Below are 13,842 nucleotides of genomic sequence, written 5' to 3'. Positions count from 1 at the left end.
AGTCTGTATCCGCGAAAAGAACAGGAGTACTTGTGGCACCTTAGAGACTAACATTTTTTTGAGCAGAAGCTTTCGTGGGCTACAGCCCACTTCATCTGATGCACAGAATGGCACATATAGTGAGAAGATATATATACATACAGAGAACATAAAAAGGTGGAAGTTGACATACCAACTCTAAGAGGCTGATTAATTAAGATGAGCTATTATCAGCAGGAGAAAAAAAAGTTTTGTAGTGATGATAAAGATGGCCCATTTCGGACAGTTGACAAGAAGGTGTGAGGATACTTAACATGGGGAAATAGATTCAGTTTGTGTAATGACCCAGCAAACAATCTCCTTTCCCAAGGTATTCATAACTCTGAGGTTCTACTGTACTTTTTATTTTTAGTGGTTTAGATGATTTCATGTTTTTCATGAGACTTGGTAAATAACCTACTTTCCTATACTGTAGTGTTAAAGTCAGAATGGAAAATATTTACATTCTTTGGTATAAGTTTAACTTTTTTCATATAATGTTTTTGCCAGACTCATCCCATAAGCTGTAACTTGTCCTTGTGCAGTGAACTCTGTTGAACCTTTTTTTTATTAAATGTGAAAGCTGAAGTATTAAAAATATTAGTTGTCATTTATTCACTTTTTGTATCAGGGCATCAGTGTCATTTTTAATGGTGTGTATTTGCTTAATATTAACTTAAACTTTTTAAAATAAAGTTTATACAATCTATGATAGTGTTTAGGTTTATGTACAGTTCTACTATGTTTTGGTTTTTTCAGGGTATAGTCAAGAAAGTTCAATGAGTAAGCTAAGTGATTGTTTTGTTTGACCAAAGCAATATGTGTGTGTTTTTCATTACAAAGTGCCAACTAACACTGTAGTATATATAAAGTTCGTTTATGCTTGTTACATTAATGGCCAACCCAGGGATTAGTGCCAGTGTGTTACAGTAATATAGTTCAAGGATCAGCTGCTTTTGGGGGAGAGGAGTGGAAGTGATCATTGGTCAAGGCTTGGAAAAGCTTACTGGAACTGCAAATAGCTGTTCCAGTTGGAAAAAAAGCTTTACTAGCTATAGTTGGTTGTCAGATACATGCAATGATTCTGCAGGCACTTATACATGTTAGTAATCTAAATGAAGTCAGTGGAATTGGAACTACTTTTACTCCTGGGGAAATGCTGTTCACTGTGCAATGCTGAATTTTCTTTCCCTCACAGAAATGGGCTGCTGTGTGTGCTGCCACTAGGGGCCACTGGACCTGGCAGAACCCAGCTCGCCCATAGAAGATACTGCTGGGGAGAGGGGGAGGGAGCTAGAGGGTTCCTGGCAGCTGCAATTCCCAGCACGCCCTTAGTGGGAGTGACGGTGCAACCACACAAGAAACTCCATGCAAGCCTGGTCCCAAGCATCAGGCTGTTTCTCCCTCTGGCTGTCTGGGCTGGGGGTGTCTGGGCTGGGGAGGCCGTGGTTGAGCTTTGTGGGGAAGAAGGGGCTGGTGTCGGGCTCTAGGGGGAGGGGATGTGAGTATCTGGACAAGAGGGAGGGCCGTGGCTGGGCTCAGAGGGGAGAGGTTGCAGGTATCTGGGCCAGTGGGGTCTTGTGGCTGGGCTCGGGAGGAGAGGGGGAAAGGAGGCCTCTGCCACTGGCCTCAGATAGGGGGTTGGGTGTCTCAGAGGGGAGGTTGGCTGTCTCGGGAGGTGGCGGGGTTGTTTGTGTCTGTCTCTGGCTGGCCTCCGGGTGGGAAAGGAGGTGGAGAAACAGGAACCGGGTTGTCATAGGGGTTTCTTTCTCTCTCTCCCTGGGGGAATGTATGTGTGTGTGTCTGTATTGTTACAGACATACTTTCTGACAGGTATTTTAAAATAAATTATCAAAATAATTGAAACTGGTATGATTATGTAGTGTTATTTTGACAAATAAAATTCGCAGAATTTTGTCGAATTTTTAAATATTGTGTGCAGAATTTTTATTTTTGGCACATAATTTTTTATTTTTTGGTGCAGAATGCCCCCAGCAGTAACTCATGTACATGGTTAACTTTATGCACAAGTCTTTACAGGATTTGAGGGTCTAGATATGGTGTCTAGCACATTGAGATCCTTGATCCAGTTTGAGGCTTCTGGGCATTAAGGCAATTGGATATTGTGAATCTTTAAAAAAACAATAACAAAAACTATAGTTCTCCAACTGTAGATAACTAACAAAAATACTGAATATAGACACTCATGCTGTAAAATCAGATTATTTTGATTATCATCTTGCTTCTCCTGACACCCTATTTGACTTAAATTTCTGACGTTATAGCAGCCAATATTCTTGAGAACCTAGGGTTGAAAAGGAATGTTTTATGCTGTTTGAAAGCTTGCATCCCAAGCTTTTAGATCAGTGGTCCCCAAACTGTGGCTACGCCCCCCCTAGCGGGGCATGGAGGAATGTTCAGGGGGCACAACAGGGCCGGGCATGCTCCTATGAAGGGTGGAGAAGGAGTGCTGCCCAGCTCTGCTCTGGCCACAGCTCCACTCATGGCCACGGTCCCTAGCTTGTGGCCATGATGCTCCCTCCAGGCCCTACTCCAGCTGCACCCCGGACTGCTGTCCCAGCCATGGCTCTGCTCCCAGCCCCAGATCTGCCCCCAGCTGAGGCCTCAGCCCCTGGCTTCTGGCCTGGCCTGGCTGCAGCTCCAACCTTGGCTCCAGGCTCTGACCATGTCCCTGCTCCCAGCTGTGTCCGTGGCCCTGGCCCCGGCCCCAGCCATGGCCCAGTTGTGGCCCTAGCCCTGACTGTGGCCCCGCTTCCAGCCTTGCCTCCCAACTGTGGCTGGGGGAAGGGGGAGACAGACAGGGATAAAGGGAGGCACGAGAGGAAAAGTTTGGGGACCACTGTTTTAGATAGGTTGCAACATTAGTGTTTCTTGAGATAATGATGGGGGTAAGAATTGAAATAAAGGGTAAAAAGAACAGTAGTAATCAGAATGATACCACATGTCATGATTCTTAGACTATGTAGCTCTTTGGGTTACAGTCTGCCCTTGGCTATGTTCATACTGTTGAGCAACTAACTTTCATTTGAGCACAGGAAACAAAATGTGTTGCCTCAGTAGAAGAGAAGAGTAGAATATTCATGAAGTCCACAAGAGTCATTGCTATGCAGATCTCATTTACCTGGGAAGTGTCTAGATGCTGTGGCAATAAATGCTATAGATAGCCTTTAGATGGATATGTAGAGAGAATTTGGCCTTTTGTTTTTAAAAATTCTGATAAATTTTGGTTCATAGTGTAGCAAAAAACCACCTGAAATTTCTGAATTATTTGTCCTATTGACCATAGGCAGCTAAATAAATGAGAAGATAGGCTCTTATTTGATCTACATATTTTTGGGTGTGCAGCCCCTCTATAAAAGTAGGACATAATTTGCAAAATAAGTTCTAACCCTCAGGGGATTTGGCTCCACCTTCAAAGTACAGGAAGTACAATAACAAACATAATTTTTGTATAAGCCATCACTCATTCCCTCCATCCTTCTCTACAGAACATGGAAGCAGAAACAATAGTGGTGTTTGTTTCCCTCCTAAGCTCCCTTTCAGCTGCAAAAAAAAATTCTGCAGAAGAAGAGTTTGTCTCTTACTGATTGTTCCTGGGGGAATTCTGTGCCACTGCATGCACACGGAAAACATGTCCCTCCTGCAGATTTCTTTGCTTCCCTATAGAAAGTGACAGGGAAGCCACATGGGGAGGGGATGGGGATGCCCATGGGCATAGTTTGGAAGAGCATTATCCCCCTCCTAAACACAGGCAAGGTGGAGGGCACACAAGTCACCTGCCACTGCGCTCCACCTCCTCCCAAATTTCTGCAAGCGCAAAACTGCCCGGCTGAAGGAGGGCGCTGCTCGAACACCACCTCCTGAGTCCTAGTGCTGGTCATGTTCCCTTTCTGTGTACTGGGAACCATCCTGTTTTCTCTATAACAGTGAGTGCCTGCAGTGGGGTAGGGCAGGAAGGATGACGGGAGGAAAATGGGGGAAGGCAGGGAAAGAAGAGGGTGGGACAGGGCGGGGGAGGTGGATGTGGGTGTGAGGGGAGGGGAATAGAGGTGGGGGACAGTGGGGAGAGGAATGGGGAGAGGAGAGCGGGGGCAAGGGGCGTTAGGGAATGTGGATGGGATGGGGAAGAGAAGGGGTTAGAGGGAACGGGAGCCCAGCAACTGGTGTCCTCTTGGCAGCAGTTGCAGCTGGGTCTCCCTTGTTAACCAGCCCATCGAACCCTCACCCCAACTGACCCCACCTTCCCTGTCCCTGGACCATCCCGATGAGCCGCCCAGACCCTCATCCCAACGAGCCCCAACCAGCTGCACCCGTATCTCCCTGCTGAGCCCTATCCCCCCCACATGCAGACCTCCCCCACTGAGCCCCAACCACATTCACCTGTACTCCCCCTGTAGAGTCCTATTGCACCTGGAGCCCCCCCGCATCCAGATCTTGTACTGAGTTGTCTGCACCCAGTTTGTCCTACGCTTGGGTCCCCCCCCACTAAGACCCTCAGCACTTGGATACTGCTGCGTTGAGCCTGCCTGCCTGCACCTGATGTGCCTGGCACAGTGAGGCTCAGTGGGGGAGGTCTGCATGTTGTGGGGATAGGGCTCTAGGGTGTTTCTGGCTCACACCCGGCCCTTGCGCTGTGTCAGGGTCAGGTGAAGCCTCACCGCCAAGTTGCTGTCCCGGGGGGTGGGGGGGGAGCTGCAGTGTGATCTCCCACCTCCATGTGCCTGTGCTCCCCACTGCCATGCTGGAGCCTCCACATTTATTTATTAACACATACAATTTGCAGAATTTTAAAATATTGTGCCAAAAAATTAAAAATTCTGCTCCCAGAATTCCCTCAACAGTAACTGATTGTACAGGCATGCACATAGATGCCTTAGGTCACAGTCGAGCTTTAGTGGGGCTACTCATGTACTTAGTTAAACATGTGCTTTGCTGAAATTGGGCCTTAGTGCAGATGTTTTCTCCATATGGCCCTAGACCCAGAAAATATCCCAGAAGAATTGTCTGGTTAGGTGCAGCACTGAGAATGTTGTACTAATATTTACTTATGTATGTTAGGTACTTCTAAGACACCACTTGTGGTGGTACCTAAACATCATGTAAGAATCAAGAAGCAGTAAATATGTCTAAAATAGAGCTGTAATCTCATCTTGCCTCTTCCTCTCTCTTTTCATGCATAGCCTTCTTGAGGAATATTTTTTTAAATTCATCCATCCTTCCTCTTTCTCAGAGTTTTTCTTCTTGTCGTCTTATCTCTTGTTTTCCCTCTTTATTTTTTATGAAGAACATTAATCTGTGCTTGTTTCAAGTGTGTGATCATGTCTGGCCATCCATTAAACTTTTCAGTATTTCAGTAGCTTTTTTGTTGCTCAGGTGTTGGGTAAATTAATTGTGGAAGACTGTCTAATTAAACTTTTTTTTTTTCTTCCTCCAGGTTCTGCCCAGTTGCAGTTCAATGTAATCAAGTCTGTTGAACAAACCATTTGTAATCAAACAGTCATCCTGCCTTGCATAGTGACTAATTTAGCACAGAAGAATACTAAAGTCATGTTTGTTAAATGGAAACTAGAAAAAAAAGAATTTTTCAGTTTTTCCGGAGAAACAGAAACGAGCCACACAAATGAGAGTTTTTCATCTGCTAAATTAGAATCTCTACAAAATTTGAAGTTGGGCGTTGCCTCATTGACAATCTCAAAAACGCAAGCAGTTCCAGGAAACTACAGTTGTGAAGTGACAGAATCGAATAGGGAAGGAGAAACTGTAATTGAACTTGTATACCGTATAGGTAAGTAGATGTCATGTGATTTTGCAAGCCTGCTATGAAATGAAACAAACCAGGCCTTGAGGGAAGGACACAAAATAACAAATGTGAAAATGAACCATTAAAAATATTTAGAACGTAAAGTCCAGTCTTTACTCACCTGAGCAGTCCTTGTGAGCATAGTTATATCAAAATCAAGGGGAATATTTCTGTGAGTAAGAGTTGGGCCTGCAGGCTGGCATTGTGTCTTGTTAACTTTTAGGGATAATGAGGCTTTTCCACTTGATTTAGCTTTTACTGACTATATGGTATTTGTGCCACACTCATTTTAGTTTATGTATATTCTGATCCACTCTCTACATAATGGAAACACAGGGCTGGAAAGGAACCCAAGAGGTCATGTGTTCCACAGATCCCCCTTGAACCGCTGAGCTGAGGCAGGGCCAACTATATATCTAGACCAGTGGTTTTCAAACTTTTTTTTTTTTTTTGGCAACCCAGCTGAAGAAAATTGCTGATGCCTGTGACCCAGTGGAGCTGGGAATGGGGGGTTTGGGAGGGACTCAGGGTTTGGACAGAGGGTTGGGGTGCGGGGGTAAGGGCTGTGAGGTTGGGATGGGAATAAGGGCTTCAGGGTGTGGGAGGGGGCTCTGGAGTAGGTCAGGGGGTTGGGGTATGGGAGAGGGTCAAGGCTCGGGTGGGGATGCAGGCTCGGGGGTGGGACCGGGGGTAAGGGGTTGGAGCCCGGGGAGTTCATAGCTGGGCCGCAGACTTACCTCGGGCGGCTCCCACTCAGCGGCGCTGTGGCGGGGGGGGGGGAGGGGAGGTGCTAAGGCAGGCTTCCTGCCTGTCCTGGCACTGCGAACCGCGCTGCATCTTGGAAGCCGCCAGCAGCACCTAGGCAGAGGTGCGCAAGTGGCTCCACGCGGCTCTTGCCCACAGGCACCAGCCCCTCCAGCTCCAGTGCTCAGGGCAGGGATAGTGCACGGAGCCCAATGGCCACCCCCACCTAAGAGCTGGACCTGCTACTGGCCTCTTCCAGGTGCAGCGCAATATCAGAACAGGTAGAGATTAGCCTGTCGTAGCCGGGTAACACCACTGATGGGACTTTTAACAGCCCAGTCGGCTGTGCTGACTAAAGCCGCCATGACCCAGTGTCTTACATTCCGTGACCCAGTACTGGGTTGCAATCCACAGTTTGAAAACCACTGCTCTAGACCAGTGGTCACCAACTGGTCAATCCTGGAGCCTCTGGGCACCAATCCCAGTCCCCCATCTTGTCCCACCACCTCCTTCAGCATCACAGCCTGCTAGGGGAGTACATCCCACCCGATAGCGCTCTCAGCCAAGGAGTTGGTTTTTTTTTCCAGCAGCAGACGACACTTTAACAAAGCTAACGCTGCAGGGACAGGACAGTCCAAACGCCAGATGCTCCTGCTGAACTCACAGTACAGCTGAGATGCGTCTCTGCCCAAACCACAGCCTGCAATGCTGCTTGGGTAGCTGCAGCACTGATTTGGTGGGTGTTTCTCAGCAAGCATTGTTGCCGCCTTCTTACCCTTGGGAGATGCTAAGAGGGCTAGGCTTACTGCTTTGAATTGCTGCTAGGCGCCCTCCTCTGATCCTGAAAAAGAGTCAGCAGAAAACTGCCCATCACCCACTTCCTAACCTGGGCAGAATGCAGCACTACTGTTTCTGCACAGAACAAGTTCCAACAACAGCTGAGGGGTGCTCCGTTGCCACACCCAGCGAGAAGACACTACATCTAGAGGGGACTCTCCTGCGGCTCCCCAGTCGCTGCAGGCTCCCCAGCTGCTGTGGGCAGGGCTATGAATCCCCCTCAGCTCCCCAGCCGCATCCAGCAGGGAGGAAATCCCCAGTGGCTCAATAGTGGCTGGGGAGGGGGATGAGGGGAAATCAAGGTTGCCAGTCGTAGGAAGCCCCAGCTTGAGAACATCCCTGATTAAACAAGTAGCCCCAGACAAGTTAATCCACACATGCAAGGTGCATACCAACCCAGCCCCAAACAAAAGAGCAGCCTTAGCCTATCAGAGACTGCAGGGGTTAACAACAACAGCCACTGTGGTAATTGCCATGGCATGAAATGAAATATTCCAGTCTCCTAACTGGGGCTTTGAAATACCATTAATGGAGCAGAGCCTGTTTCCAGCGCAAAACCTGGTGCTCCCAGCCATGCAGAGGAACGAAATAATTGATTTCCTCCTTTCAACAAATTCAGAATGGTTTTTGATGTCCGGTAACTGGAATAACAACACAATTAATTTGGCTATTTTGGGAGTGACATTAATGCCGAATAAGGAGAAGGGAGAGTGAAGGGGCTGGGAAGAGGCTGCACTAAACTCAGATGGGAGGGACAGTGCCTCTACCTTCCTGAAGAAAATCCAGTCACTTCCTGGGGTGTTGAGCAAGGAGAGCATGTGACTGGGATGGTTATTACGTGGACAGCTGTGTGCATGTGTTTACACCATGGTGAGCTAGCTGTCTGTGGGACAGAAAAGGTAGAGGATCGCTGCTATAGAACTGTTATCTTTATGTGTGAAGCATTGATATCAAGACATTGAATTTGGTTAGTGGTCTTACATTTTTCTTTGTTTAGCAGCATGGCTTTGAAAGAAGCATAAAGACTGGGTATTGGGAACAGGAACTGGACTTGGCTTCTATGATTTCATTTTCCACTAGGCAGCAGAAATGCCAGGAGCAATGGTTCTCAACCTGTTTACTATCGTGGGCCACATATGCAACTCTCTAGATGTGTTATATGGGCTGAGACCACACTACATATACTACCTGTATGGCCTTAAGAATGTCACATGGACTACAGCTGTGTGCTGATTGGGCCGCAAGCGGCCTACGGGTTGAGAACCACTAGCCAAGAGAGACAGTGTTCATTGGAAAATCCTGGTTAATGGAGAATATTGTGGTGGCAAAGTGATGACTGGATTTGACAATACATGTGAGAAAATGTAAATACAAAGTTAAGTCTGAGATTTTTAATTGCAGATAAGACAGGCAACTCAGGTTGCGATTCTTATAATGTACTACTTTGCATTTTTTTAAGTGTTTTATGCTTTGATTTAATTTTCAAAGATACTTTTAGGGTAAAAATATAGTAATAACACAATGTACAGATCTAACAGAAGTGACTATAAAAGGGTTTGTAATGGAAATCCGATCCCAGTCTTCACTTTAGCATCATTGAGTTGTAAAATTATATTCTCTGCAATGATATCTTAGCTCTTATATAGTGTTTTCAGTTGGTAGATCTCAAAACACTTTATACAGAAAAGTGTACTTAGCCTCATTTTACAGTGGTGGAAATTGTTCAACAGAGAGGTGAAGTGACTTCCCCAAGGTAACACAGGAATTCAGTGACAGAGCCAGGAACATAACCAGGTTTCCTGATTCCTAGTCCAGTGCCCTGACCTTTGGATCACACTGCCTTCTTGGTGTGTGATCTTGGTGTACTGCATGAGAGTGTAATACTCTCTCATGCAGTACAGCTAGAATGACTGAATAAATAAATCCTGGTACATAGGTTTGCTGATATGTTTTATGTGTCTGGGAATGTTTATAAATATCTGAGTCTGGTGCCCAATAATATTCACTGACAAAATTCTTTTGGCTATGATTTTTTTTTTTTTTTTTTGGAAGGACTTAGTAGCCCTGTCCCTGATGGTGGACATTTTAATGGGCAGCCCCGGTGTGCATTTGTGGGGCAAAGTGGGAAGGCAGATAAATTGGAATGGCTTCTGAGATCCACTAGCCTGTGTGCTCGGCTACATGGAAAAGACAAAGTCCAATATTTCTTGGCAGAGAGATGATCTGGAACAATACGTTATTAAATATGTGTATTTCTTCATGCTCCCTGCTGTACTGGCAGGAATAGAGGAGCAGTAGAGACAATTTAGAAAAGGTAGACTTTGGTCTTTGGTGAATGAATTTAAACCAAGAAGGCTAAGTGCAGAAATGCAAGAATTTATGCATGCCTTTTAGCAAAGTAATGATATTTTGGAAATTGTTGTGTCCTGTAACTGGGAGGCAACTCTTGGCATGCATGCCAGAAGGTGTCATACAAAGTCATATGACTTTACATAGAAAGAATCTCTTCTCCTTCTGTTCCTTGCTTTTTTGTGTGTTGTGCCCATGAATAGCAGCATGCTCTTGACAAAAGTAATGTAACTTTCAGTTGGCTCTATTCCCATCCATAGCTGTTGAGGAAGGGCAGGCAACCTGGTATGAGAGAGTAGTGAGAGGATGGCAGCCAAGAGACAGAGAGGTGAAATCAGAGAGTACTGATGAGTAGAGATCAATGCAGAAATACCAGTATATGTGGTGGTGGTGAAATGTGTGAAACAAGAAGAAAAACCTTGCAAATGCTTTCCTTAGTCCAGATGTGGATAAGAAACATAGGAAAAATATATATTTCTTGAATTGGGAGTTATGGTAATTGAAATCTTGAATGAGTAGGGAACAGCCTGTTATATTTTACCCAGTTACGTCAGAAGATCAGAGATTGTAGTTATAGCTTTCAAAATTTGTAGCAAAGAGTGTTAAGCAGTCTAGAGACTAGGCTAAAATGAGCACTTACAATATAAACCCAATAACTTCAAATGTTATGTACCCCTCTGTTCCCTTTCCCTCTTTTTGTGTCTCAATTCAGTGTCATGGTTTACACCAATAGAAAATAGTCTCATCATACTCTTCATGGTCTTGGCTATTTTGTTTTATTGGATTCAGTTAGCCATTACTGGTAAGTATTAAATTTTGTTTAAATTCTTTACAAATGCTGAATGTTAGTGCTAATATTATTTTCATAAATGAAGCAGCAGGGTAAAATGGAGTAACAGAAAATGGAATCTAGTGTTTTTTTAAAAAATCAGATGGAAAGTAGAAGTCAGATTGGGTTGCACTTTAGAAGAAAAAGGTTAAGGGGTGACTTGATTATAGTTTAGAAGTATCTCTCTGGGGAACAAATATTTAGTAATGGGCTATTCAGTCTAATGGGGAAAGATATAACACAATCCAGTGGTTGGAAGTTGAAGCTAGATGAATGGAGACTTGAAATAAGGTGTATATTTTAAACCAGGGGTTGGCAACCTTTCAGAAGTGGTGTGCCGAGTCTTCATTTATTCACTCTAATTTAAGGTTTCGCGTGCCGGTCATACATTTTAATGTATTTTAGAAGGTCTTTCTCTACAAGTTTATATATTATATATATATTATATAACTAAACCAGTGTATTGTAAAATAAACAAGGTTTTCAAAATGTTTAAGAAGCTTAATTTAAAATTAAATTAAAATGTTGATCTTACGCCACCGACCCACTCAGCTCGCTGCTGGTGTGGGATTCTGTTCATCTAGGCCGACAGTGGGCTGAGTGGGGCCTGCGGCCAGGACTCCAGCTGGAAAGAGTCTGGCAGCCAGAACCCCAGGCTGGTAGCGGGCTGTGTGATGCTAGCGGCCAGGACCTCAGACCAGCAGTGGGCTGAGCGGCTCAGCTCCCTGCTGCTCAGGGGTTCCATCCTCCGTTTGGTGCTCGGGGTGGGGGTGGGGATGTGCAGGGTGCATGGGATGTGGGGGCGGGGGCTGGGGATGTGGGGGGTGCAAGAGTCAGGGCAGAGGGCTGGGGGCATGTGAGGGGGGTACAGGTGTCAGGACAGGGGGGCTGGGTAGGTGTGGGGGTGCCAGTCAGGGCTGGGATCATGGGGAGGTTGTCAAGGAGTCAACAGAGGGCTGGATGGTACAGGGCTCAGGGCAGGGGCCTGGGGTTGTGTGAGGGTGCAGGGCTCAGGACAGAGGGCTGGATGTGTGTGTGTGTGTGGGGATCAGGGCAGAGGGCTGGGTGACTGCACCCCCCAGAACCCCCAACCCCCGCCCCACTCCTTGTCCCGACTACCCCTTCCTGGGACCCCACCCCTTATCTAAGCCTCTCTGCCCCTTATCTCCTGACTGCCCCCCCAGGACCCTACCTGTCCCCTGACTGCCCCAACGGTTATCCACACCGCCACACCCAGACAGACCCCCTGGACTCCCATGCCTATCTAACCACTCCCCGCCCCCTGACAGGATCCCCAGAACTCTGGACCCATACAACCCTCCCACCCGCTCCCTGCCTGCCCCAACACCTCTCCACACCCCTACCTCCTAGCAGTCCCCCCAGAACTCCTGACTCATCCAGCCCCCCCAGCTCCTTGTCCCCTGACCACCCCCTGCAGAGACCCCCCCTACCCTAACTGCTTCCCCAGGACCCTCTTTACTCCTTGTCCCCTGACTGCCCTGACCCCTATCCACCCCCCAAACAGACCTCGGGACTCATATGCCCCATCCAACGCCCCCTGCTCCCTGACTGCTCCCTCCAGAGACCCCCACCCCTAATCACCCGCTAGTATGCCACCCCCCCATCCTGCTCCCTGTCCCTTGACTGCCCCCACCCATTACCCAACCCCGGAGCCGGCCCTCATACCATGAGGCTCCTCGCTCATCCGGAGCCCTGGCGCCGCCGCCACCCCCCCCGCACGCAGCCCTGCTCTTCCCCACCCTTCAGAGCACTGTGCGCGCAGCAGCAGGGCTCCGGGTGAGCGGGGAGCGTCTTTCCCTCCCCACGGAGCCAAACGCTGCCCCATGGAAGCGCGCAGCCCCAGCTCCCCAGAGCTCTGCGCGGGCGGCAGCAGGGCTCTGGGGGAAGGTGGGGGAGGGGCCAGCGGCTTGCTGCGCTGGTCCTGCGCGGGACCGCGGACCCCCCGGCTTGCCGCATCTTCAGGATTTTTAATGACACACGGAGTCCCAGCAGGCAGCCACGTGCCATTAAGAATTGGTTCGCGTGCCATAGGTTGCCGACCCCTATTTTAAACAGTGAGAGTAATTAACCATTGGAACAATTTACCAAGGGTCATGTTGGACTTTCCATCACTGCCAATTTTTAAATCAAAATTGGACTTTTTCTGAAAGATCTGCTCTAGGAATTATGTCAGGGAAGTTCTAAGGCCTGTTACACAGTAGGTCAGACCAGATGATCACACTAGTCCCTTCTGGCCTTGGAATTTATTAATCTCTGAGGTGTCCAAGGTCACACAGGAAGTCTGTGTCTGAGCAGAGAATTGAATGCAGGTTTTCCATGTCCATGGCTAGCATCCTAATCACCTGAACAACCAGTTCATAATGCAATTTAAAAAGAAAAAAGAAATGAAGACTAAGCATATTTAACTGAAATGGCAAAAGGGTTTTATGGAACTGATCCAGCTTGCAGTGAAATCAATAAAAGCAGCAAAGAGTCCTGTGGCACTCTATAAACTAACAGACATATTGGAGCATGAGCTTTCGTGGGTGAATATCCACTTCGTCGGATGCATGCACCCACGAAAGCTCATGCTTCAATACATCTGTTAGTCTGTAAGGTGCCACAGGACTCTCTGCTGCTTTTACAGATCCAGACTAACACGACTACCTCTCTGATACAGTGAAATCAATGAAAGTTGACTTGTGCCCTGTGGTAGGTAGGAGCTAAATTAATTTGTGGTTAGGAATTTATCTAGGATACTTACCTCAAGTTTTATTGCTGTCAGTACTGCAGGGACAACTGGAAAGATATACAACATTAAGGTGCTATTCTTAAAGGAATCCTTTTTCTGACCCCATGGTCATAATTTAAAAGCTGTGTATTCTTGTGAATGATACTTCATTTCTAAACAAATTATCTCTCTGACTTTTCTTTTCCTTTAGTATCAAAATTTGAAACAACACTTCTGAAGATCAGCTTATTTATTGCAGGAGTTGTCATCTCAGTTTTTGCTGTAGTTGGTTTTAGTCTTTTAATTTCAGGTAAGTGTAATAATTATTTGTCATCTAATGTATTAGTGGCCAGAAGTGATAAGCATACGGAAGGTTGATTTTATTGGGAAATACGTGTTGTCAGCACCTCTGAAAATCAGGCCAGTGGTTTATTCTTCTGTGTTTTAGTTGGTATAATACTGAATTTTTGTGCACCATCCAGGGTGGATAAAAATGATTTAAAAAAAAATAAA

General features: G+C 46.6%; 2 protein-coding genes across 7 annotated transcripts in view; one reads left to right on the top strand and one right to left on the bottom strand.

Annotated features, from left to right (window-relative positions):
• HHLA2 (HERV-H LTR-associating 2) overlaps positions 1–13,842 on the bottom strand; it is a 790,111-nt gene that overhangs the window by 96,664 nt on the left and 679,605 nt on the right. The gene's annotated exons all lie outside the window — the stretch shown is intronic.
• Positions 1–13,842, top strand: part of CD47 (CD47 molecule) — a 47,836-nt gene that overhangs the window by 5,178 nt on the left and 28,816 nt on the right. For all 5 annotated transcript variants that reach the window (XM_050961035.1, XM_050961044.1, XM_050961013.1 and 2 more), the window contains exons 2-4: positions 5,474–5,824; positions 10,482–10,571; positions 13,541–13,639. In XM_050961035.1, coding sequence (XP_050816992.1) covers positions 5,474–5,824; positions 10,482–10,571; positions 13,541–13,639 — 540 coding nt within the window. The remainder of the gene's footprint in view (positions 1–5,473; positions 5,825–10,481; positions 10,572–13,540; positions 13,640–13,842) is intronic.

Source organism: Gopherus flavomarginatus, chromosome 1 (genome assembly GCF_025201925.1).
Source record: "Gopherus flavomarginatus isolate rGopFla2 chromosome 1, rGopFla2.mat.asm, whole genome shotgun sequence".
NCBI classification, from domain to species: Eukaryota; Metazoa; Chordata; order Testudines; family Testudinidae; genus Gopherus; species Gopherus flavomarginatus.
The sequence above is the reverse complement of the archived record's forward strand: the minus strand, read 5'-3'. Positions and strand labels throughout refer to the sequence as shown.